This window comes from Loxodonta africana, chromosome 4 (genome assembly GCF_030014295.1).
Source record: "Loxodonta africana isolate mLoxAfr1 chromosome 4, mLoxAfr1.hap2, whole genome shotgun sequence".
In the NCBI taxonomy this organism is placed as follows: Eukaryota; Metazoa; Chordata; class Mammalia; order Proboscidea; family Elephantidae; genus Loxodonta; species Loxodonta africana.
Genome location: NC_087345.1, coordinates 107,799,881 through 107,825,820, shown reverse-complemented (window position 1 = coordinate 107,825,820; position 25,940 = coordinate 107,799,881). Strand labels below are relative to the sequence as shown.

At 34.7% G+C, this 25,940-nt stretch overlaps 1 protein-coding gene across 2 annotated transcripts in view; it reads right to left on the bottom strand.

Moving 5' to 3' along the window:
• The window catches only part of IPO8 (importin 8), a 76,768-nt gene that overhangs the window by 19,279 nt on the left and 31,549 nt on the right, over positions 1–25,940 (bottom strand). The window contains exons 11-20 of one of the 2 annotated variants that reach the window (XM_064284443.1): positions 25,443–25,519; positions 25,006–25,122; positions 24,491–24,577; positions 23,040–23,205; positions 20,894–21,054; positions 18,125–18,250; positions 14,406–14,472; positions 10,281–10,406; positions 9,518–9,615; positions 2,415–2,510 (exon numbers count right to left, since the gene is read on the bottom strand). In XM_064284443.1, coding sequence (XP_064140513.1) covers positions 2,415–2,510; positions 9,518–9,615; positions 10,281–10,406; positions 14,406–14,472; positions 18,125–18,250; positions 20,894–21,054; positions 23,040–23,205; positions 24,491–24,577; positions 25,006–25,122; positions 25,443–25,519 — 1,121 coding nt within the window. Of the gene's footprint in view, positions 1–2,414; positions 2,511–9,517; positions 9,616–10,280; positions 10,407–14,405; positions 14,473–18,124; positions 18,251–20,893; positions 21,055–23,039; positions 23,206–24,490; positions 24,581–25,005; positions 25,123–25,442; positions 25,520–25,940 lie in introns of both variants that reach the window. The other variant, XM_064284442.1, reaches the window with a different exon arrangement.

Genomic DNA, 25,940 nt, shown 5'->3' with positions numbered 1-25,940 from the left:
AAGGAAAAAAAGAGTCAACCATATACAAAGTAACCTAGTACCTTTTACAGAAGACCAAATGCTAGCAAAAGAGTGTTAGCAATAAACAAGGTAGTAGTTTTAATGAAGAAGTCTCTAAGACTTCTGCTTATTTAAATAGCTTTTAGAGTTATTAAACAAATTTATATTCTCATAAAAACCCAAAAAGATTAAACAGCCCAAAAAAAGGTCCTAGAGCAAGGCCAGGAAGTCTCCTTCCTTCGCAAGCGCAAACTAGAGTTAGTTGAAGATTGCCCCCCGTAAGAGTCCACACTCTAACTGTGGACTTGGCCATTTCCATATTTAAGGTAAAATGCTAGGGTAGGATCTTTCTTGGATAAATCAAATTGACAATTAATGAATGGAACTGAGAATAAGCATGATGTGATCAGACTTTCTCTTGAGAAAGAAAATTACTATTGATATAAGTAAAAGAAGAAAAAGACTAAAGAAAAAATAGCAGACTCAGTACATTAAAAACCAAATCATCTGACTCCAAGTCTAAATGGCAATACCAATTAACTAGTTTTATTAGACATATCTCCTGATAATTATTATCAGTTAAAAGGGATGGGCTGACATGATTTGTATAAAATAAAATTCTGAGGTTTTAACATAAGTTCATCTCAAAATTAAATTTTAAAAATCAAGGTTTCATGCAGAAACTGTAAAGTTAAATTTGAAGTGTTTTCTTCAGCAGGTCAAACTATAAATTAAGATCAGCAAAATATTAGCCTTAACAGCTGACTACATGTGATACTTTTAAGACTAGGGATTTACAAAGAAGAGATGACCAATATGATCAACTCTGTGGTAAGTTCTTATATTTTGATACAGAGCATTCTGTGTTCTGATTTTACAGCACAACAATACAGGATATAGGCTACGTTAAAAATTATTACCATGGTCAAGTAATTAACTGTGGCTCAGTTAAGCCACAAGAAAATGTAAAGTAAGCTTGAAAAGCTCCTTTTGAGAGGCTTTGAAAATAGAAGTTTTCATTTTTATCAATCAACATATCTCTAATATTACATGCAAAGCCATTAACAACACAAAGAAACTTTCAAATTTTAAAACTAATAAAGCTAACATCATTCCTTTACATTATATTAAAACAAAATCAAAGGACACCATTAAGAAAGTGAAAAAACCCACTGAACAAGAACATTTTCACAAATCATATACCTGATAAGGGACTTGAACCTAGAATATACAAACAACTATTATAACTCAAAAATGAAAAGACAAATAGCCCAATTTAAAAATGTACAGAAGATCTGAATAGTCATTTCTACAAAATACATATAAAACAAGAATATGAAGAGATGCTCAATACCATTACGTACCAGGGAAATTTAAATAAAAACCACAATGAGATACCATTTCATACCTACTAGGATGGCTATAATAAACAAGGCAGATAATAACAAGTATTGGTGAGATGTGGAGAAACTGGAACCCTCATACACTGATACATGCTACAACATAGATGAACCTTGAAAAGATTATCCTAAGACCAGTCACAAAGGATCACATATTGTCTGACTCCATTCATATGAAATGTCCAAAAAGGCAAATCTATATAGAGAGAAAACAGAATTGGAGTTGCCAAGGGCTGGGGACTTGGGAGCAAATGAGGAGTAACTACTGCTAATGGGTATAGGGTTTTATTGGAGGATTGGGGGGGGATAAAAAATGTTCTAAAATTGATTGTGGTAATGGTTGTACAATTCTGTGAATATACTGAAAACCACTGAATTGTAGATGTTAAGCGGGTGTATTGTATTGTATGTGAACTATATTTCAATAAAGCTGTTATTTAAAAAATACATGGAGCAAAAATTACAGAACTGAAAGAAAAAAAGACGAATTCACAATTATACTTGAAGACTAACAGTTTCTTCTCAATATTTGAGTATCATATAAGAATAGTATAAAAAATAAATCTTGTTGAAAATTTGTAATACTTTTTCAATTGGTCAAGAGAAACATTTTTTATTTTTTGTACAGTAGCTTAATTTCTGGTTAGAAAAGATAACTGAGAGAATTTAAATAGCATACACACAAAAAAAGTGAACATACATACACATCTCTGGGAATTCAACTGAGCAGAATTAACATACTTATCTCCATTACTTTTATTGATAACTGCTTGAATTATTTTTAAAATTTTACAATTATCATTATTTTTTTCCATTTCTCCATTTCTCAGCTACAACGCAAAGTACAATTTCCAAACTGCATGAGTGTTTTTCTTTATCATTTAAATAGAGTTCACACCAGCAGCCACAAACTACAGACTATCTTTTCAATTTCCTATCATAATACAAACAAAATGTTAAGCATATAAATTTTAAATGCAAACATCATAAGATAACTTTCCAGACATACAATACCTGATCAATTCCCCTTCCTTTGCACTGGAGAATGATGACTTCTAAAAGTTTGGCTGCATGACATTCTGCATCTTCTCCTGCATCTCCAGACAGTACCTGCAGTAATTGCAACAAGTTAGCTAAGCAGCCAGTGGCATTAAACAAAAAAACTCATTACTATTAAGTCGATTTTGACTCCTATCGACCCTACAGGACAGTGCAGAACTACCCCCATAGGGTTTCCAAGGCTGTAAATCTTTACGGAAGCAGATTACTACATCTTCCTCCCACGGAACGGCTGGTAGGTTCGAACTGCCAACCTTTTGGTTAGCAGCAGAATGCTTTAACCGCTGTGACACCAAGTCTCCTCTAGTGGCATTACCCGGAGTTAACTAAGTCCACATGAAGCAATTATCCCGTATAAACTCAGCCACAGAAATCATAACTGCTTGCTTTTGCAAATTCACCTCGCCAGTCCAAAGGAAGGTCAAAACAAGCAATGTCCATCTATCTACTCTATTCTAATTCCTTAAAAATAAAGAGTAATAATTCACTTATTTGAAAATATTTTGGATTAATGAAGCAGGCTGAGTTAATTGACAAAATAAATGAACATTCTCTTTAAAGGCAACAAAGCAATAAAATGAAATCAAAAGAAAACTAACCTACTAAAATAATAAAAGAAACCTTTTATTTTTCTGTTTTTTTTTTTGAATGGTTGTCCATATGCACTCATTTTTGTCATAATAACCATAATTTTATATTACACATGTTTGTTTTCACCACATGAAAAATTAAAATTGTAATTAGAATATTTTTCATGGACTTTATAATCATTTAGTACTATACAGTATTACAGTAGATGGTACAACAAAGTTTACTAGACTGTTCCCCTACTGTTACATAATTCATTATTGTAAACAACTCTCTAGAGCCCTGGAGGTGCAATGGTTATGTGCTCAGGGGCGAACCAAAAGGTCAGAGGTTCAAACCTACCAGCAAGTCTAAAAGAGAAAAGACCTGGTGATCTGCTTCGGTAAAGATTACAGCCTTGGAAACCCTATGGGGCAGCTCTACTCTATCTCATCGGGCCACTATGAGTTGAAAACTCGAGAGCTTACAATGACAACAAACAATTCTCCAGTGGACATGTTTGTGCAAAAATTTGGAATATATTTGCCTTATAATAAGGTTCTCAGAAATGAATTTTCTAGATTCTAACATGCTTATATTAGAAATTAAGAAACATGAAAAAACTAACAATGGTCCAAACACAAGCCATAAGAAAATGAATAGACTTAACCCAAAGAAATAAAAAAAATAAAGAACAGAAACTAATAAAATAGAAAAAAATGTGAGATAACAGAAAAATGAAAACACTCATAAGGTCGACAAACTTTTGCCAAGATTATGAAAAAAGCAAAGAAAGAAAAATGAAAAATAATAGCAATGAAAGAGATATAACTATAGATATATGAAAATACCATGTGTTTTTTTTTTTTTTTTTTTATGGATAACATTATGTGTTGTTGTCATTAGGTGCTGTCTAGTAGATTCCAACTCACAACGACCCTAGGTACCACAGAACAAAACACTGCCCGGTCCTTTGCCATGCTCACAATCGTTATTACGCTTAAGCCCATTGTTACAGTCACTGTGTCAATCCATCTCATTGAGGGTCTTCCTCTTTTCTGCTGACCCTCTGCTTCACCAAGCATGATGTCCTTCTCCAGTGGCTGATTCCTCCTGACAACATGTCCAAAGCATGTAAGACGCAGGATCACCATTGTTGCTTCAAAGGAGCATTCTGGTTGTACTTCTTCCAAGACAGATTTGTTCGTTCTTTTGGCAGGCCATGGTATATTCAATATTCTTTGCCAACACCAACACCATAATTCAAAGGCATCAATTTTTCTTTGGTCTTCTTTATTCATTGTCCAGCTTTCGCATGCATGTGATGTGACTGAAAATACCATGGCTTGGGTCAGACGCACCTTAGTCTTCAGGGTGCCATCTTTGCTTTTCAACATTTTAAAGAGGTCTTTTGCAGCAGATTTGCCCAGTGCAAAGCGTCTTTTGATTTCTTGACTGCTGCTTCCATTGGTGTTGATTGTGGATCCAAGTAAAATGAAATCCTTGACAATTTCAATCCTTTCTCAGTTTATCATGATGCCGGCTCATTGGTCCAATTGTGAGGATTTTTGTTTTCTTTATGTTGGGGTGTAATCCATACTGAAGGTTGTAATCTTTGATCTTCATCAGGAAGTGCTTCAAGTCCTCTTCACTTTCAAAAAGCAAGGTTGTGTCATCTGTATGTTCCACACTGTTAATGGGTCTTCCTCCAATCCTGATGCCCTGTTCTTCATATACTCCAGCTTCTCAGATTATCTGCTCAGCATATAGACTGAATAGATATGGTGAAAGGATACAGCCCCAATGCACACCTTTCCTGACTTTAAACCACACAGTTTTCTCTTGTTCTGTCTGAACAACTGCCTCTTGATCTATGTACAGCTTCTTCACAAGCACAATTAAGTATTCTAAAATCCCTATTCTTCGCAATGTTATCCATAATTTGTTATGATCCACACAGTCGAATGCCTTTGCATAGTCAATAAAATACAGGTAAACATCCTTTTGGGATTCTCTGCTTTCATCCAGGATCCATCTGACATCAGCAATGATATCCCTGGTTCCACGTCATCTTCTGAACCCAGCCTGAATTTCTGGCCGTTCCCTGTAGATATACTGCTACAGCTGCCTTCTGAATGATCTTCAGCAAAATTTTGCTTGCGTGTGATATTAATGATATTGTTCGATAATTTCTGCATTCAGTTGGATCACCTTTCTTGGGAATAGTCATAAATATGGATCTCTTCCAGTCAGTTGGTCAAGTAGCTGTCTTCCAAATTTCTTAGCATAGACCAGTGAGCACTTCCCACACTGCATCCATTTGTGGAAACACCTCAATTGATATTCTGTCAATTCCTGGAGCCTTGTTTTTTGCCAATGCCTTCAGTGCAGCTTGGACTTCCTCCTTCAGCACCATCGGTTCGTGATCATATGCTACCTCTTGAAATGGTTGAGCACCGATTAATTCTTTTTGGTATAAAGACTCTGTGTATTCCTTCCATCTTCTTTTTATGCTTCCTACGTCATTTGATATTTTCCCCATTGAATCCTTCAGTATTGCAACTCGAGGCTTGAATATTTTCTTCAGTTCTTTCGGCTTGAGAAATGCCCAGCGCGTTCCTCCCTTTTGGTTTTCTATCTCCAGCTCTTTGCACATGTCATTATAATACTTTCTTTTGTCTTCTCGAGCCATCCTTTGAAATCTTTTACTACATTGTTTCTTCCTTTTGCTTTAGCTGCTCAACATTCAAGAGCAAGTTTCAGAATCTCTTCTGACATCTGTTTTGGTCTTTTCTTTCTTTCCTGTCTTTTTAACAACCTCTTGCTTTCTTCATGTATGATGTCATTCCACAACTCACCTGGGTCTTCAGTCATTGATGTTCAATGCTTCAATTCTATTCTTGAGTTGGTGGGACATACTTAAGGTCGTACTTTGGCTCTTGTGGACTTATTTGAATTTTCTTCAGTTTCAACTTGAACTTGCATATGAGCAACTGTTCCACAGTCAGCCCCTGGCCTTGTTCTGACTGATGATGTTGACATTTTCCATCGTCTCTTTCCACAGATGCAGTCAATTTGATTCCTGTGTATTCCATCTGGAGAGGTCCATGTGTATAGTCGCTGTTTATGTTGGTGAAAAGAGGCATTTGCAATGAAAAAGTCTATCATGCAATCTCTGGCATCGTTTCTATCACGAAGTTCATATTTTCCAACTACCACTCCTTCTTCGTTTCCAGCTTTCGCATTCCAATCACCAGTAATTATCAATGCAACCTGACGGCATGTTCCATCAATTTCAGACTGCAGAAGCTAGTAAAAATCTTCAGTTTCTTCATCTTTGGTCTTAGTGGTTGGTTCATGAATTTGAATAGTAGTCGTATTAACTGGTCTTCCCTGTAGGCATGTGGATATTATCCTATCACTGACAGCACTGGATCTTGAAATGTTCTTTTTGACGATGAATGCAACACCATTCCTCTTCAAGTTGTCATTCCTGGCAGAGTAGACCACATGATTGTCCAATTCAAAATGGCCAATACCAGTCCATTTCAGCTCTTTAATGCCTAGGATATCGATCTTTATGCATACCATTTCATTTTTGACGATTTCAAATTTTCCCAGATTCATACTTCGTACATTCCATGTTCCGATTATTAATGCATGCTTGCAGCTGTTTCTTCTCATTTTGAGTCATGCCACATCAGCAAATGAAGGTCCTGAAAGCTTGATTCCATCTATATCATTAAGGTCGAATCTACTTTGAGGAGACAGCTCTTTCCCAGTCATTTTTTGAGTGCCTTCCAACCTGGGGGGGTCATCTTCCAGCACTCTATCAATGTTTCGCTGCTATTCATAAGGTTTTCACAGGCTAATTCTTTTCAGAAGTAGACTGCTGGGTCCTTCTTCCTAGTCTGGGAGCTCAGCTAAAACCTATCCGCCATGGGTGACCCTGCTGGTATCTGAGTACCAGTGGCATAGCTTCCAGCTTCACAGCAACACGCAAGTCCCCACAGTAAGACAAACTGACAGGCATGGTGGGGTATGGATAACACTATACTCTTTATATATTTGAAAACTCAGATGAATTTGATAATTTCCTAGGAAAATATAATTTAAAAAAACTGAAATCAAAAAGAAATTTCAGACAAAGATGACAGACTGAACTCTCTCATTAACTTCATTCCCTCTCAAAACTCCATTAAAATGACCATAAAGGCATTTGAAAGGCATAAACCCATAAAGACAAAGAAAAGGAAAAGACACAGCAATAAAATTTCCAGGAATACACCTGGAAAACAGATGGATCAGTGACAACTGACTTAGTCGAACCAAGAATGCTAAATCATAAGCTGGTAGTGGGCAAAGCCAAGCATCAACCCAGTTTGCATAAACATAAAATTCTACCTCTAAGGCAGTGTATCTAGATCTAGATTTTAAATGAGAATGGGCACTGGAGCCATAATGCCTTTGTCAAATCCCAGCCCTATACTTACCAGCTGTGTTTTTAGGAAAGCTACTTAATCACTGTGTCCTACTGACCCCATCTATAAGATGAGGATAATAATAGTACTTATTTTCATGAGGAGAAACCCTGGTGGCGTAGTGGTTAAGTGCTATGGCTGCTAACCTAAAGGTAGGCAGTTCAAATCCACCAGGCACTCCTTGGAAACTCTATGGGACAGTTCTACTCTGTCTTATAGGGTCGCTATGAGTCGGAATCTACTCGATGGGAAAGGGTATCTTCATGAGGTTATAATGATAAGGAAAAGAAAAAAAAAAATTACTCATTTTTCCCAAAATTGTCTTTACTTTTTTTTTCTTTTTTAAGGCCAAAAGAAGGGGAAACAAAATATATTTTAGTTATTAAGACTGCTCTGAAACCAAACTACTTGGATTTAAATCTGGCTCCAACAGACAGTAACTATGTGACCTCACTAAATCTCAGGTAGAATTCAAGAAATTTTGCCTTGGTTTCCTCATCAATAATAAAGGGATACTTTTTTCATAGTGTTGTGAAGATTAAATAAGTTAATATGTATAAAGTGTTTAGGAAATACCTCGTATACAGTAAAAGTTCAATCAATATTAACTATTATTAAAACAAAAATATATATTTTAATAGTTGCTAAGTATACAGACATCATTGTGAGTATCAATTTTATATTTGTCATAACACAAATCTGCTGTAAGGCACTACTGGATTGTGTTGGACTTGATTTACTTTCAATTCTTATGATTTCTCCTTCCCCTTTTCTTTCACTAGCAGCTGTCTCTATAACCTTAAAAAAAAAAATCTGGAAATTGGCCAGGTAATTATGATTTCACAAGCTGGGTTATCACAGAGCTTAATCAGTCTTTAAAAATCACTATTCAACCAACTCAGCTCGCCTGTGAAGAAACTTGCAAACTTTCCAAAATCTCCCAGGCTTTTTCTAACTAAACTGGGACCTAAACCAGGCATGCTAATTTCTGGTTCAGAACTCTTAACAGGTCCTAGCATGTATCTCTTCAAAAGCCAAAAAACCCCAAAAAACAAAACCTGTTGCTGTCAAGTTGACTCCAACTCATAGCAACCCTATGGGACAGAGTAGAACTGCCCCACGAGGTTTCCAGGGGGCAGCTGGTGGATCTGAACTACGGGCCTTTTGGTTAGCTGCCATAGCTCTTAAACACTGTGCGATCACGGTTCCATAGAACAAGGAAAATGGGCTGTACACTGTTTTACCCCAACTCTAAGGCCAAACTTCTTGGTTTCTGTCCACTTGAGATTTCTAAAATCTGCCTGTCAGCTTTATGCAATGCAAGTACATGTCCATGATATGTAAAGTATTATATTTATGTACATACATATAGCCATCTAAAAGAGAGGAAAATGTTCAGTCATTAGGCAATGATCCCATGATATAACCAACAGAGAGCCAAATCTAACACTGGCAAAGATTAGGTAGTAGATAATCGTATTTGTATGTAACTATAATAGTCATTATATGAATTATAAATTATTTTATGCTAAGCTGAATGATGCTGTTTTTTATAATCATTACAATTTTTTTGTCTAATGCTATTTATGTTTAAATTTACCTACATCTATTAGTTTCTAATATATTCAACCAATTAAAAAAATCAGTATCATTCCTTCACAGATCTACAAACTATGTGATATGACTAGTTAATTTACCTAGCACTTTTCTTTAATCAAGTAGCAAATTTGTATTTTTGAAAGAAAACAAACACAAAGAAAATTATTTACCCTAAAATTATAAACAGCTATAAAAGTGGTAAGCATTCTGAAGCACAATACACAACATGAAATTTCCAGATTACAACAGTTTCAAATTTCCAAGCTCCGTTTCAAAATACAAAATGATGAATATATTTTGATGAAAGTAATACAGAACTCAGTACCTAAGAAACAAATTGAAAGAGTTTCCTGAAGTAAAAGCTCTCAAACATTAGTAAGAACTACCAAAAACTGATTAGGACATGCTTACCTTTCTACACATTGTAAAAAGTATTTCTAAATGCTTTGGGTTTGATAGTAAAGTATCTGTATCTATTGTCACATAATTATGCAGGAGAGGCATCATGTCTAGAAAAAGAAATTTAAAATCGCAATGAGAAATGAGTAAGAGGAGTAGAAATAAATCACTCCCACTGAAATCACACTTCTGTAGCATCCACACATTGCTATTCCCTTGCAACTACAAAATGCTGGAAATAAAAGTGATAAGCCTACCTTATTTATAGATGAGAAAAATGTGAATCAAAAAAATTAAAATGTTCACCATATATTACTCTTAATTTTTTCTTCTCCATAGCACACATCACCATCTGACATACTGTATATTTTCTTGCTTGTTTATCTGACTGTTTCCCCACTCTTTCTCCTCCCTCTACTAGAATTAAAGCTTCAAAAGAGCAAGCACTGTCTATTTTGTTCACTGCTGTATCGCAGAGCTTAGACTAGTACTTAGAATATAATAGTTGTTCAAAAAATATGTACTGCATTAATGTACAGATGTATATGCTCCAGTTGCAAACCAATTTAAGATGCAATAAGTAAGAAATGCAGAATACCTTCTACTGCCTATATTCCTAGGGCTGAAAAAAGCTGCTACAGTAGTCCCACCCTTTATTTGACAGGAACAGAAGGACAATTATTTTCTGATTAATACTGAAGTCATGTATGTCTTCATTTCAGATATCAAAGGAAGTATTTAGATATACAAAAGGAAAAAGACATTAAAACCATACCTGTAAAATATTCAAAACAATCCTGCTGAAAAACTTCATATAATATACCTAGAAGCTGCCACATCTGAGGGGAAATGCTATGACAGGTTAAACTATATGCCAGTGAAAAGATTTCTTCATAAAATTCTAAAAAGAAGAAAATCTCCAGTTAGAATGCTAGGAAAAAGCAAAAGTTAAACAAAGACTCCAAAGAGGAAGATTTATGCTATATACTTATGCGTATTCCTTTTATATCTAAAGTACTTACAAATACATAAATTTTTTTTACAAATATTAAAAATCCATGTTCAATATTTTACAAAAGGGTGAAGAATAAAAAGGCTGGAGGCAACTGCTCACACACATTAACATTTATCTTGCATCGTTCTTTCTGCACACTATGATGTGCATCTCTCCATGCCCACATGAACTGGGGCTGGCATCTTCAAAACGTTGGATACTATGGAAGAGTAGCCTTCCCTACAAAATTCCCATCAACGTGTAACATCTAGCACCAGCTACTGATTCTGTTTTGAAATTAGGCACTATAATAGACAACTGGACAATTAGTTCATAATTCTAACAAGAAATATGCCTGTCATTTCATATTTTTCAATCCCAGAATAAAGAAACCTTATCCGAATTTCATATCGGTTCATTTCCCAAAATGTAAAACTTGAAACTGTCCATTAAAAATCCCAAGACCAAAAAGTCTTAATGGGATGCATTATATGATTACATTTAGATATAAATGTTTCTTCAGACTCTGTCAGAGCAGTAAGTCTAGGCTTTGTGTATGTGTGTGTGTGTGTGTGTGAGTTAGAATTTTGTTCTACATTTTTCTCTAGCTTTGTCTGGGACCCTCTATTGTAATCCCTGTCAGAGCAGTTGGTGGTGGTAGCCAGCCACCCTCTAGTTGTGCTGGTCTGAGTCTGGTGGAGGCTGTAGTAGTTGTGGTCAATTAGTCATTTGGACTAATCTTTCCCTTGTGTCTTTGGTTTTATTTTCTCTTGCTCCAGAGGGGTGAGACCAGCGGAACACGCCATCCTCACTTCTAATGAACATTCTGGCTGTGCTTCTTCCAAGACTCATTTGTTCATTCTTCTGACAGTCCATGGTACATTCAACATTCTTTGCCAGCATCATAAGTCAAAGGCATCAATTCTTCTTCGGTTCCCCTTATTCATTGTCCAGCTTTCACGTGCACATAAGGTGATTGAAAACACTGTGGCTTGGGTCAGGCACGCCTTAGTCAGTGACTAAAGAAAGGCTGAAGTCTTTGATCTTCATCAGTAAGGGCTTCAAGTTCTCTTTACTTTCAGCAAGCAAGGTTGTGTCATCCGCATGTCACAGGTTGTTAATGAGTCTTCCTCTAATCCTGAAGCCATGTTCTTCTTCATATAGTCTAGTTTCCTGGGATTATTTCCTCAGCATAGAAATTGAGTAAGCATAGTGAAAGGATACTACCTTGACACACACCTTTCCTGATTTTAAACCACGCAGTATCCCCTTGTTCTGTTTGAATGACTGCCTGTGGTCTATGTACAAGTTCCACATAAGCACAATTAAGTGTTTTGGCATTCCCATTCTTTACAATGTTATCCATAATTTATTATGATCCACAGAGTCAAATGCCTTTGCAGAGTCAATAAAACATGGGTAAACATTTTTTCTGGCACTCTCTGCTTTTAGCCATGATCCATCTGACATGAACAATGATATCCCTCATTCCATGTTCTCTTCTGAATCCGGCTTGAATTTCTGCCAGTTGCTTGTCAATGTACTGCTGCAACTACTTTTGTATGCTCTTCAGCAAAATTTTACTTGTGTGTAATATTAATGATACTGTTCGATAATTTCCACATTCTGTTGGATCACCTTTCCTTGGAATGGGTACAAATATGGATCTCTTCCAGTCAGCTGGACAGGTAGCTGGCTTCCAAATTTCTTGACACAGACAAGTGAGCACCTCTAGTGTTGCATCCGTTTGCTGAACCACCTTGTTTTTTGCCAATGCCTACAGTGCAGTTTGAACCTCTTCCTTCAGTACTGTCAGTTCTTGATCATATGCTACCTCCTGAAATGGCTGAACATTGACCAGTTCTTTTTGGTACACTGACTCTGTATTACTTCCATCTTCATTTGATGTTTCCTGTGTTGTTTAATATTTTCCCAGTCAAATCCTTCAAGACTGCAACTCAAGGCTTGAATTTTTTTCTTCAGTTCTCTCAACTTGAGAGATGCTGAGCATGTTCTTCTCTTTTGGTTTTCTATCTCCAGTTCTCTGCACATGTCATTATAATACTTTACTTTGTCTTCTTGAGCTGCCCTTTGAAATCTTCTGCTCAGCTCTTTGAATTCATCATTTCTTCCTTTAGCTTTAGCTACTTTACGTTCAAGAGCAAGTTGCAGAGTCTCTTCCGACATCCATTTTCGTCTTTTCTTTCTTCCCTGTCTTTTTAATGACCTCTTACTTTCTTCATGTATGACATCCTTGATGTCATTCCACAACTCATCTGGTCTTCGGTCATTCGTGTTCAATACGTCAAATCTATTCTTGAGATGGTCTCTAAATTCTGGTGGAATACACTCGAGGTCACGCTTTGGCTCTTATGGAATTGTTCTAATTTTCTTCAGCTTCAACTTGAATGTGCATATCAGCAATTGATGGTCTGCTACACAGTCGGCCCCTGGCCTTGTCCTGACTGATGATACTGAGCTCCTCCATTGTCCCATTCCACAGATGCAGTCAATCTGATTCCTGTGTATTCCATCTGGCAAGGTCCACAAGTATAGCCGCTGTTTACGTTATTGATAAAAGGTATCTGCAATGAAGAAGTCGTTGGTCTTGCAAAATTCTATCCTGAGATCTCAGGCATCCAAGGACATATTTTTGAACTACCAGTCTTTCTTCGTTTCCAACTTTTGCATTCTAATCAACAGTAATTATCAATGTATCTTGATTCCATGTTTGATCAATTTCAGACTACAGAAGTTGATAAAAATCTTCAATTTCTTCATCTTGGGCCTTAGTTGGTGTACAAATTTGAGTAATAGTCATATTAACTGGTCTTTCTTGTAGGCGTATGGACAGTTTCCTATCACTGATAGCGTTGTACTTCAGGATAGATCTTGAAATGTTCTTTTTGATGATGAATGCGACGCCATTCCTCTTTAAGTTATCATTCCCAGCATAGATGACCATATGATTATCTGATTCAAAATGCCCAATACCTGTCCATTTCAGCTCACTAATGTCTAGGATATCAATGTTTACGCGTTCCATTTCATTTTTGACAACTTCCCATTTTCCTAGATTCATACTTCATACATTCCAGGTTCTGATTATTAATGGATATTTGCAGCTATTTCTTCTCATTTTGAGTCATGCCACATCAGCAAATGAAGGTCCTGAAAGCTTGACTCCAACCAAGTCATTAAGGTCTAGGCTATTTTGTCAGCTCTTCCCTAGTCATCTCTTGAGTGCCTTCCAACCTGAGGGGCTCATCTTCCAGCACTATATCAGACAATGTTCTGCTGCTATTCATAAGGTTTTCACTGGCCAACTTTTTTTTCAGAAGGAGACTGCCAAGACCTTCTTCCTAGTCTGTCTTAGTCTGGTAGCTCCATTAAAACCTATCTACCAAGGGTGACCCTGCTGGTATTTGAAGTACCAGTGGCAAAGCTTCCAGTATCACAGCAACATGCAAGCCACCACAATAAGACAAGCTGACAGACACATGGTGGATTCAGAAATTAGGCACTATAATAGATAACTAGACAATAATTAGTTCATACTTGTCATAAGAAGTATGCCTGTCATTTCATATTTTTCAATCCCAGATTAAAGAAACCTCATCTGAACTTCATACCAGTTCTTCATTTCTCAAAATGTAAAATTCAAAACTGTCTATCCTTTACAAATTCAAAGACCAAAAATTCTTAATTGGATGCATTACATATTTATCTGTAAATAGAAACATAGATATCTAAAATTAGAAAGCATATTCAAAAAATTGAGAGTACAGGTTTCTCTTCCTCTACCTTGTCCATTTTTTTTACTTTGAAGGGCTAAATTTGTAATTTAAGTTTACTAAATTTGAAAAAAATTCTCAATTTACGTTTTTACTCAACCTTTGAACTTACCAATTATATGTTTATGTAAAACAAGATCAATGATCCGTAGACAGATATTCTCTAACTGTTGAGTAACCTAAAGACAAATTTTAAATATTTAATTTAAAATATCATGATAATTCTTAAATAGTTAATTTAAAATATCATAATCTTCTTAAATTAATATATTAATTTAACATTATCCCAATGAAAATACCAGCAAGATTTTTTGGGGGGGGGAGGGGAATTTGACAAGTTAATTCTAAAATTCATATTTTAAAAAAAAGCATGTAAAAATAACGAGGAAATTCTGAAAAGCAGACTAATGATGGGGTTGAGGTTAAATGTACAATACAACTACAAATTAGTTTCTAACTTCATGTTTTATACCAAAATAAATTCCTAAGGGATCAAAGATTTCAATGTGAAGAATTAAACCACAAAAATACTAAAAGATATAAATAGAATTTTTATATAATATTGAAGAGGGAAAATAATTCAAAGCCCAAAAATCAGAAATAAAAAAAAACTGATCCATTTGGTTACAAAAATTAAAAATCTCTGCATAGGATTGGGGAAGGCAAAGATAAATGAAAAATATTTTCAATTGGTATCACAAAGATCAAATTCCCCTCACTTGAAATCAACAAATCAATGAAAAATAGGCAAAGACAGACATTCATAGAAAAAGAAATACAAATGGGCCTTAAGGTTATAAAAAGATGTTCATTCACATGCCCAATAAGAGAAACACAAATCCAAAGTACAAGACTTACATTTGCACTATTGTACATTGATTTGGGGAATATAAACTGGTACATATGAAAGACATTAGAAAATATATGCAAAAATAGTTAAATACATTATATCCATTAAAAGGAACAGATTAAATAAACTTGACACATCATGCAAGGGGATATTATGCAGTCATTAAAAACATATAACTTTACTGATTGATATGGAAGGATTGCCAAGATATATTAAATAAAAAATGGCACATGGAAAAACTGTGTATCACAGTGTTATATACATATGTACACAGTATGTAAAGCTGGTGTATAGTATGTTGTTTCTATAAAAGAAAAATATGTACTTTTTGCTTATATATTAATAGAAAAATCTCTGGAAAGATAGATAAAACCTGGTAAAAGCAGCTGTCTTCTGAGAGGGGAATTAGATGGTGAGGGAGCTCAGCGGGAAGGTAAGATTTCTCTGAATATCTTTTCCCATCATCAAATTTTTCAAAATGTTTGTATTATTTGTTTTTTAAATGAGTAAAAAAAAAATATAACCCTCATGGGTTATATTTTTCATCTAAAGATCCTATTTCAACTGAGCATATTCTTTTAATATTAAGCTTAAAGTACAAATGATCCAAAATTTTTCAGTTTTAAAGAACTTGTCAACTTATTTAAAACCATTAAACAAAAATGCATACATTTTAAGCATCTATTTTGGACTTCCAGTTTTGCTTTTCATACATGAAGTATTTATACATGTACTCATAGATACGTGGCTTTTCCTTTTAAAGAAAATTTGTTTTCAAACTTTGTTTTTCATAAGTCAAGGTTCAAAATCATAGGATCGACAGTCAGGAGATGAAGATTCCAGTTCTGATTTTGTCTCTAGTTTAATCTATCAGCTTGGTAAAGCCATTTAGCTGGAGACTAAGTTCTTCATCTGTAATTTTTTTTTTTTTTTAAGGAAGCTAAATTTAATTAGTGCTTCCCAAATTTTAACCCATGCCTCTCTTGAAAGTCACAAGTTCATATGTTCCTTTAATATTATTTGAAATTCAAAATAAATTCAATATAAAGAGAAAAAATATCAAAAGGACAAAATGTTGTTTTGTTTTTAAACTAACCCTGCTGCCCATTCTGCCTCTACTATTCCACATCCTTCCTCCCCTCCCGCCACATCCTACACGCACACTTGGGAAAATTGGACCACGTGATTTCTAAGGTTGCTTCAAATCGAAAATACAAACTCCACATATAAGGTCAAAAAAGTATACTTGCTGTAATTTGGAACATCTCACTGTTACCGAAAGGCCCATATAGTTTCAACAAGGATGGACAGAAAAATAAAATAATAAATATGGAAATAAAAATTCACATTAAGCTTCTAGGTGAATGAAGACCTGTCCAGGAGAAGACGATTGAACCATTTTTAAGTACTTGGTAACTTTTTATTGGTATGTGATAAACACAGAATAAATCAACGGCCACAATGTTTAGCAATGCTATTTAAAGAACAGACATCTGCTTCCTAAATCCTTGCTCTATAAAACTAACTTGTCATCAGTGGCATCACGAGGGATGGGGGGAGTGAATGCAGGGGATGCAGATTGCACCTGGGGACACTGTCAGAAGGGGTCACACCAAACTGACTGTCTATAAAAATATCCCAGTAGTTATAACATCAAAAACATTTTTCATAAGCCCAGCTTACATGTATCAATATACCTATAAGGCTAAAACTCTATGCTAATTTAATTTCTGAATCTTCTGATGTGCTCCAGTCAGAGCTGTCATTGTTACCTAATTACAGTGATGTCTTGTATCATGTGATTTTGTCTGCCAGCCCTACAGGCACGTTTTTGTTGCTGCCGGTGTTTTTACAGTCATGGATTTTGTCAAATTTTCTGGTGTTTTAGTTACAATATTGTGGCAATTAGTACTTGTGAATCTGTATCAATAAGTTTTTTGAGAATGAAGTAGTAATTAAAGGAAAAGAAGAAGTGATATATGGGAATTACAATTTACAAGCAACAATACAAAAAACATCACTAAGGATTTGGTATGGTCTGGTACGGGAGGAGGTCCATGTGGGGGGAGGTGACACCATGAGTTACTTCACTGGTTGACACCAATCCTAGTGATGCCACTGTTGCCATTACTGCCAAACAAATCCATTTGTGCTTACAGAAGTAATGAACACAAATCTGAGTTAGGAGAGGCAATGTGAAATCTGAGGAGGAGAACAGTAGTTTTTAAATGGGGATAAATTAACACATTATCAGAATGATCTGACTACAAACTCAAATCCATAACTTACTAGCTCTGACTACAAGCTCAAATGTACAACTTACTAGCCCTGTGATAAAGGACAAGTCTCCTCAACATACCTGAACCTTGTTTTTCACTTCTGCAAAATGGAAGTACCATTACCTGCTGCTCTATGTACATGGTGGTATTAGTAAGATAACATCAACTAATGGATATAAAAGCACTTAATAAACATCTGCACAAATTCTTATCCCAATTTTGTCCTGAAATTAAGTTTACAATGTTTTTAAGCTTTTTACTTTCTTCCCTTCTGTTCACAGGGTACTTGTTACATCCAAACACTATTATATTACTTAACACTTGCTACTGTGATTATATGGCTGCATGTCACACTCTACTAGGAAGACTAGACTGAGTAATCCCAGAGGGCAGAGCTCATGTCTTACTCAATTTGCTATCTCCCAAAAAACCTAGCCTGGTGTATAGCATATGTAATGATTTTAACTCAGTTTAATACAAACGGATATATATATATATATATACTTTAAAAGTACATATATATTAAAATGATTAGAGAGAATATTATACCTTGAAAATTTGAGGGAAATTTTTTAAGCCTAGCAACATAACTAAATAGCAATTCAAAATTGAAGATTTTTTAAAATTCATGCCTATTAATCATATAAATTTCAGTTAATGTTACTATAATGACATAATAAAATGTAAACAAAGAAATTCCACCTCTTTATGATCTTCTACAACTGTCAAGATAGTATCAATGGTATGTAAAATTCCCATAGCCATTACTGTCTTGTCTTCAACTTCTTCATATTCATCACTTTGAAGAACTTTGCCAAATATCTCAGCCTATAAAAATTAACATTGAAATATTCAACAATTGGTATTGTTATATGCCCCCACTACTATAACACAGCAAGAACTTCCAGTGCTTTACAAAAAAGGGCAGTGTCATACATCTAAATGTCAGCATTGTTCAAACTCTTAAGTTCTGCACATTGCCTATTGAATCATATCTTTTCTTATAATGATGGAAATGGTTGTGTTTTAAATATAAACATTCTTTCCTTATCCAGTGACTACAGTGGACTATATGTTGCTATGAGAACCAGACTGCTAATTATTTAACTTCTGGTTGTCAGTAAAGAAGTAAACTGAAAATACAGGAAAAAACAAAATCGAGCAACACTAAAATGAAAAATTCAAGAGAAAGTTTAGAAGATACAGCCAAGGAATCAAATAGAAGGTAAAACAAAAAGAATGGATATAGAAAATAGAAAAGAAAGGATCAGGAAATTAGATACTCAGTCGGGGTACAATATTCAGCACCAGAAATACAGAACAGAAAAATGGCAGGGAGAAATTTATCCAATAATACATTGTCCAAAACTAAAGAAAATTAGTTTCTAGATTGAAAGCCCAAAAAGTAAAATTTTAGAAGGATCCTATCAAAGTACATCGTTATGAAACTTCAGAATATTATAGATGAAAAGAGATGATTTTCAAAGTGTTTAGATTAACAAATAATAACAGGTAACATGCAAAGGAAGAAGAATCAGAATAGCATTAGACTTCAATAAAACCAGATGCTAGAAGACAATGGAGTAATGCTTTCAAAATGCTGGGAAAAAATTTATTTCCAACCTAGGATTCTATACCCAATAAAACTATCATTGTGAGGATATAGAATAAAGTCATTTTTAGATAAGCAAGGCTTCAAAAATATATGCCTTTCTTTTTTGGGAAGTTCCTGAAAGATGTGTCTCCACATAATAAAAGAATAAACCACGAAAGAGATACAAGGCCCAAAAGAAAAAGGATCCAACATGGGGTGAAAATAAAAAGTCCCAGAATAAGAGAGATCTAGAATCCCTAGGCGATAAGTCCAGGTTAAAGCAGAAGGCTGGAAGGCCCCAGAAGGGAGGATAACGTGGGGAAAACGGAACTGACATTTGAATGTATAGAAAATATATTGACAGGCATATAGCAAGAGTGTGAAGTATTTAGAAAAAAACTAATAAGTAAACAGAAAGACAGGCAAATAAAAATAGAAAGCCATTCATTAACTTTAAGAAAAATTATACAAAATAGGAATTGTTATAATGAATTATTTCACTCAGCAGTGTATAGTAATTACATCGTCAAAACACTGTAAGCACTTGCTACTGATTTAACCAAAAATAAAAAAAAAATTTTTAATAAAAATTTTTTTTTTTTTTTAACAACTAAATTGAGGAAAAGGAGAGAAGAAGGATGTAAACAAAAGGTGCATGGTATGGAAGGAATAAGTCTTCACTTACCACAGAAGGTAATCAATAAATAACAAATCAGAAATAGAATTTTTAAATGTTTAAATTTATTTGAAAAGACATAAGTAAATATCAGGGTAAAAAACTAGAAAAATTGAGAATAGGTGCTTTAGAAAGCATAACTGTGGAATAAAAATGGATGAAAAAAATGTTTTTCATTATAAGCTTTTAAAAATTACCTACATGTATCATGCTGGCAAAAAAAATTACCTTTAAAAACCAAAATAAATGTCAAAGGAAAAGCAGAGGGGAACTGAAATAAGATTTTGCTTATCCACATTTTTGATAAGCAATCCCAAATAATTAACCACTGCCCTGGTGGCACGGTGGTTAAGAGCTCGGTTGCTAACCAAAAGGTAGGGAGTTCGAATCCACCAGCTGCTCCTTGGAAGCCCTATGGAACAGTTCTACTCTGCCCTATAGGGTGACTACGAGTCAGAATCAACTCGATGGCAATGGGTTTGGGTTTTTTTTGGGGGGGGGGTTAGCTATATGAGTCATAATTGACTTGACAGCAACAGGTTGTCATAAGATGAGGTCTCTGGTTGGTGCAAATGGTTTGCCTTTGACTACCAACCTACAGAGTGGCAGTTTGAATCCACCCAGCAGCACTGCAAAAGCAACCTCTGGTGATCTGCTTCCATAAAGATTACAGCCAAGAAAACCCTATGGAGCAGTTCCACTCTGTAACACATGGGGTCACCACGAGTCCGAATCAATTTGACGGCAATGGGTTTGGTTTTTCTGGTTTTATCCTAAGGTAATGCTTTTAAATAATTTTAAAATTTAACAGTGGTATTCGATTCTTTTAAAAGTAATTTATAAAGCCCCTAAAGTTTATGAAATCTCTAAAAAAAGTATTTATATGATGGCTCTAAAATTCTAGAAATCGTAAATGATCTTACCCTATAGTCAAGGTAGGGAAACATCAGAAAATCAATATTCGCTATAATGAGTGTTTAAGATAGTATTCCAGTTGGGCTTACATACTGGAAGATTATTATTTTACAATCTTAGAATATAAGTCTAACTAGAGGAATGTCAGAATTATTAGAGAAAACATTAATTTTTATATTAACATTTCAGTTACATATAAAACTGAACACTAAATTTTAGAGTTTAATTTATTTAGATTACTCAAAGCTTTCATACCAAACTAACAGAAAACTCTGCCCAGTCTTACCAGGTGTTGTGTCATATCAACAGCAATTGAGGCCACCTCTTGACTGTATTCACATATCATCTTCTGGATAACATTAGTAACATCATCATTTTCTGTCTCTCTAACAATGTGCAACAGCTCCTGCATAATAGACCTTACATGTGGCTTCATATACTCCTTAGCTAATGCAATAAAACAAAATTAGTAAAAATTAGCCATTCGTAGATGGTGAAAAGAATTTGGTCATAAGGTAAAGTGACAGGAGGTAATAGCTAGATAAGGTTTTAGATACACACTTGCTCTGTGGTGGATAAGTTAGAAAGCTCTACCAAAATAATGTTCATCAATGCATTAATTTTCCCATGAGTTAACAAATCTGCTGCAAAAAGACCTCTTTAAAATGTTAAAAAGTTAAAAAGCAAAGATGTCACCTTGAGGATTAAGGTGCACCTCACCCAAGCCATGGTATTTTCAATCGCCTCACATGCATGCGAAAGCTGGACAATGAATAAGGAAGACCGAAGAAGAATTGATGCCTCTGAATTACGGTGTTGGCGAAGAATATTGAATATACCATGGACTGCCAGAAGAATGAACAAATTTGTCTCGAAAGAAGTATAGCCAGAATTCTCCTTAGAAGTGAGAATGGTAAGACTTTGTCTCACATACTTTGAACATGTTTTCACATACTTTGAACATGTTTTCAGGAACATGTTTCCTGGAGAAGGACACCATGCTTGGTAAAGTAGAGGGTCAGCAAAAAAGAGGAAGACCCTCAATGAGATGGATTGAAACAGTGACTATAACAATGGGCTCAAATATAGCAACGATTGTGGGGATGGTGCAGGACCAGGCATCAATACGTTCTGTTGTACATAGGGTTGCTATGAGACAGAACTAACTCGACGGCACCTAACAACAACAACAAAGGGTTAAGCAGTCCTGCACAGAATACCAAAAGGCCATACTAAGAAATCCTAATTATACAAATGCTCCATCATCTGCATGACTTATACAACATCAGCACATAAAGACTATGACCAGAATGTCCTGATCAAGGGCCACAATAGATGGATCCTCTTAGAACAGGAGAAAAATATGGAAAAGAACTCAAATTCTTAAAAAGTCTAGACTTACTGGACCAGTTGAGACTAGAGGACCCCCCCAAGACTATTACCTAAGATACTCTTTAAACCTTAAGCGAATATTATCCCTTGAGGTCACCTTTTAGCTAAATAACAGACTGGCTCATAAAATAAAGAAGAACATATTACCCATCAGTAATTAGCTCCTTTAAAAAATCATCTATATGAGACCAAATGGTCAAAAATTACTCTAGAGCAAAGATGAGAAAGTAAGGGAGCAGGGAAACTAGAGTACTGGAAATGGTACAGTCGGAACAAAATGAATGAGAATGAAAATACACTGTGAAAAATGTAGCCAGTATCACTGAGTAATTTATGTAGAAATTGTTAAATGGAAACCTAATTTGCTATGTAAACTTTCACCTTAAACACAATAAAATGTTACTTAAAAAAAAGACTATGCCCAATACTAATGGGGCCCATTCTCTACCCATTCCACTACTGGCATATCCTTATACAAGATTCAACCCTTCCAAGGAAGTATTGGTGAATGGTGGTGAACTAGCTTGATGTTTTTCATAAAGCTGAATTTGCTTTCATTGGTTTATTTGACCTGTAAGCACAATATTCTTCTAGAGAAACAAATGAGATAGCTCACTAGAAACACTACTTGCTACTTTCACAACTTCCAGAATCATAGGCTCCTGACGTTGAAAGGAACCTTGAAGCCATCTAGTCTAACTCCCCTAAATTTAAAGATGTGGAAGCCTCCGTCCTGACTGATCGTGTGCCTTGCCCGGGTTTTGAGGCAAGTTAGTGGCAAAATTAAAACTAGATCCCCAGGTCTCTAGTCTAGCCTAGTGCCCACAATATCAACTCATCTGCTAATCTAAAATCATGCTGGAGGTCACAGCCCAGCCCAGCCCATACCAACTCCTGAAAAGGATAAGGAAAAGTCCTGGTAAAATTGTGAGGGGAAGGAAGCTCAGAAATTCAAACCCTAAACCCTACCATAAATTACTTGATGAGACCATGTAAAAAAGAAGGAAAAAAAAACTTCTAAAAGGTATTTTTAGCTTTACCTTGTATCTGGTTAGAAATTAATGACTGAAGAGCAAGGGCAGCTTCTACTTTGACAGGCATCTCTTTATCTTCAATCAGGCTCTTCTTTGCCAGTTCAACTGCATTTCTTAGGTTGAGCTCATTATGAAACTTCAAAGAACTGAATGCATGAAGCACCCAACAGGACTGTATTAAAAGAAGAAAGTAAAGAGCTATTAGCATTATGACATTTTATAATAATGTCACTCATATAAGAACTTCTTAGTAATCTATCACTAATCCTACCAAGTATTGTTTGTTTTTGGAGTGTGGCATATTCTCTTTTGTTTCTAACTTTTGGTTTTTCCACTTTTTTTTTTTTTAATAAGAAAGGCAGTTTCATTACTTCTAAACTACCTATATGCAATAACATTTTTCATAGGAAAAATGAGCCAAATTTAAGCATCTCCACCCAAAAATTCTATTTATGCTTTTAATAAATATTATAATTCAGAACTCATTTATTATTTATATGTAAAAGCTACTACATAACCAGCATTTGAAATTCATTTGCTGGCCTTTACATGTAGGTGAAACATTATTTTTCCTTATATTAACTGGCTTAACAAATTTTCTTTTTTTCACTCACATAGGTAGATTTTTCAATCTCCTATAGCTTATCAAATTTTAAACTATTAGAACATGAAATCATATTTTTCCTTTATTTATTCCCTATGTGCACAAAATATAATCAACAGTAACTAATCTGAATTACTAAAGCCTTTCAGCAAGAGAATTACAATTTATACAGCCTCTCAAAGGTACAAAGATAACTATAAAAATACTCATGTGCTTTCAGTCGCCCTAATCTATATCTACCCAAATATTTCTCTAGTAAGTATATTATTTGATGTATATAAAATATTTAATAGTGTACAAGGCATTGTTAACATATGTTGCTTTAAGTAAGACTTTTTTGTGTTGATGAACTTACAGTTTGAATTAAAGTTATGTTTTTATTTCTCCATAAAATATATTGATTCTATAACATACAGTTAGAACACAAATAAGTTTACATGGATTATTACTTTCTCCTTTTTAATAAGGCAAAATCTCCCTAATGTGCTGAAAATCATAATCGAATTTTTAGGCAAACTAGAATTTCATGCTGTTTTAGACAATGAAAATGAATCACTTTATAAATTTACATTACACTAGTGCAGTAACATCACTCTCACCCTGCTTGAGTGACCATATGCAGCAAGTGAGGCTAGGGTGACAAAGGAAAACAGCTGGAATTAAAATCCACACATCCCTTAATTTATGAGTTTGTTCTTTATTCAACTGATGTGGTCATAATGGACATTCTGATTTATATAATTTCATCTCAATATATATATGGTAACAGGTCAATCTATCCAAGAACATTTACTTCAATAATTATCTTACAGATAAAGATTTTAAGATACATAACGGAATATGAAAAACTTACTCTAGCTCGAAGATATCCCAGGTTAGACAATAATAATGGAAATACATGATTCTGCAGCAACAACTCCATTTGGTCCTTGAATAAACTCTTCTGTCAGGAAATGGAAATTAAGTTTCAAGTTAACAGTTTTTTTTATATGTAAGGATCACTTCTTCAAAAATTAATTTTATCATAACGTGCATGTAATATACTTTCAGTTACAATTCTGTAAAATTTGTTGTTTTAAATCAAGGCAAAAATAGTATCTCAGATACTATTTGATATTGATTTTTATAGAAACAAAACAATTTAACTCTGAAGTCATTTAGTTTCTTTATACAGCAGCAGTTTCAGAAAAACAAATAAGTCCCATTTTCTTTTTAATTAAAGAAATGGATGACAAACAGAAGGCTATTTATGGTCCTTAATTATCCAGAAGCAGTCATCAGTTTAAATCATCCATGACTTTCATAGTCTCTCTTTTGTCTATTTCTTCATAGTTTAATTAAGTAAATTAACATTTTGATTATCTTGACCTTTAATAAAATGTCAGCTAGGGATCCAATCACATGCAGGGCTCCATCTTTCTTCCTAGGGTCAAAGTTCGGGTCTGTTAGGATTTGATAACAGAATGCCATCATTTTTGGCAACACCTAGAGAAATAGAAGAATCAATTTTAGTCTACACGAGCTTTCACTGTGTTCCTAAGGTATCAAATACGATGCACAAATTTTCAGAAATAAACATTTTATTTTCCTTTATCAAACAATTCCATTCCCAAAAGAAAATGTACAATTTATTAAAACAGAATAATAACCAATGATACTTCACTCTGTTCCCTTACTAGAACAGAAAAATAATCTTAAAGCGACATAACTAATAACTATAATTTTTCAAATACTAGGGGTATATTTGAGTATGAAATCAATACAGGCCACCTCTCAGTTTTAGATTTAAAGAGAATAACATATACCTCTTTTCTTTTCTTTGCAGCAGTATATAAGAGAGCCTGGGCTGCTGTAGTGGGAGAAGCATAATCTTCAAAAATATCTAGGATTTCAAAAGGTTTAGCCATGTTAGTAAAAATGCAATTCTTTATTACAGGTTCTAAACCTGCATAATCACTACTCTCAAACCAAGGAATAAAATATTCCACATGGCACTGATTTAAGCATGAAAAAGCTAAGCATATATCACTCGTGCTCTCATAAGCAACAATATTTATCAAACTCTACAGCCTGTCCTGTTAAACAATCATACTAAAGAATATCATACAAATTAGACATATCTGTTTCATTGAGAACAGGAAAGTCCAAAAACAACTATAATTTATTTAGTGCCAGGTATTGTTCTAGGCTCTGTGGATACAAAGGTAAACAAAAAAGCTTCTCATGGTGCTTACATAATAAGAGAAAAATGTAAACAGATTATACATACATACACATACACGAACCTACACACACACATACAA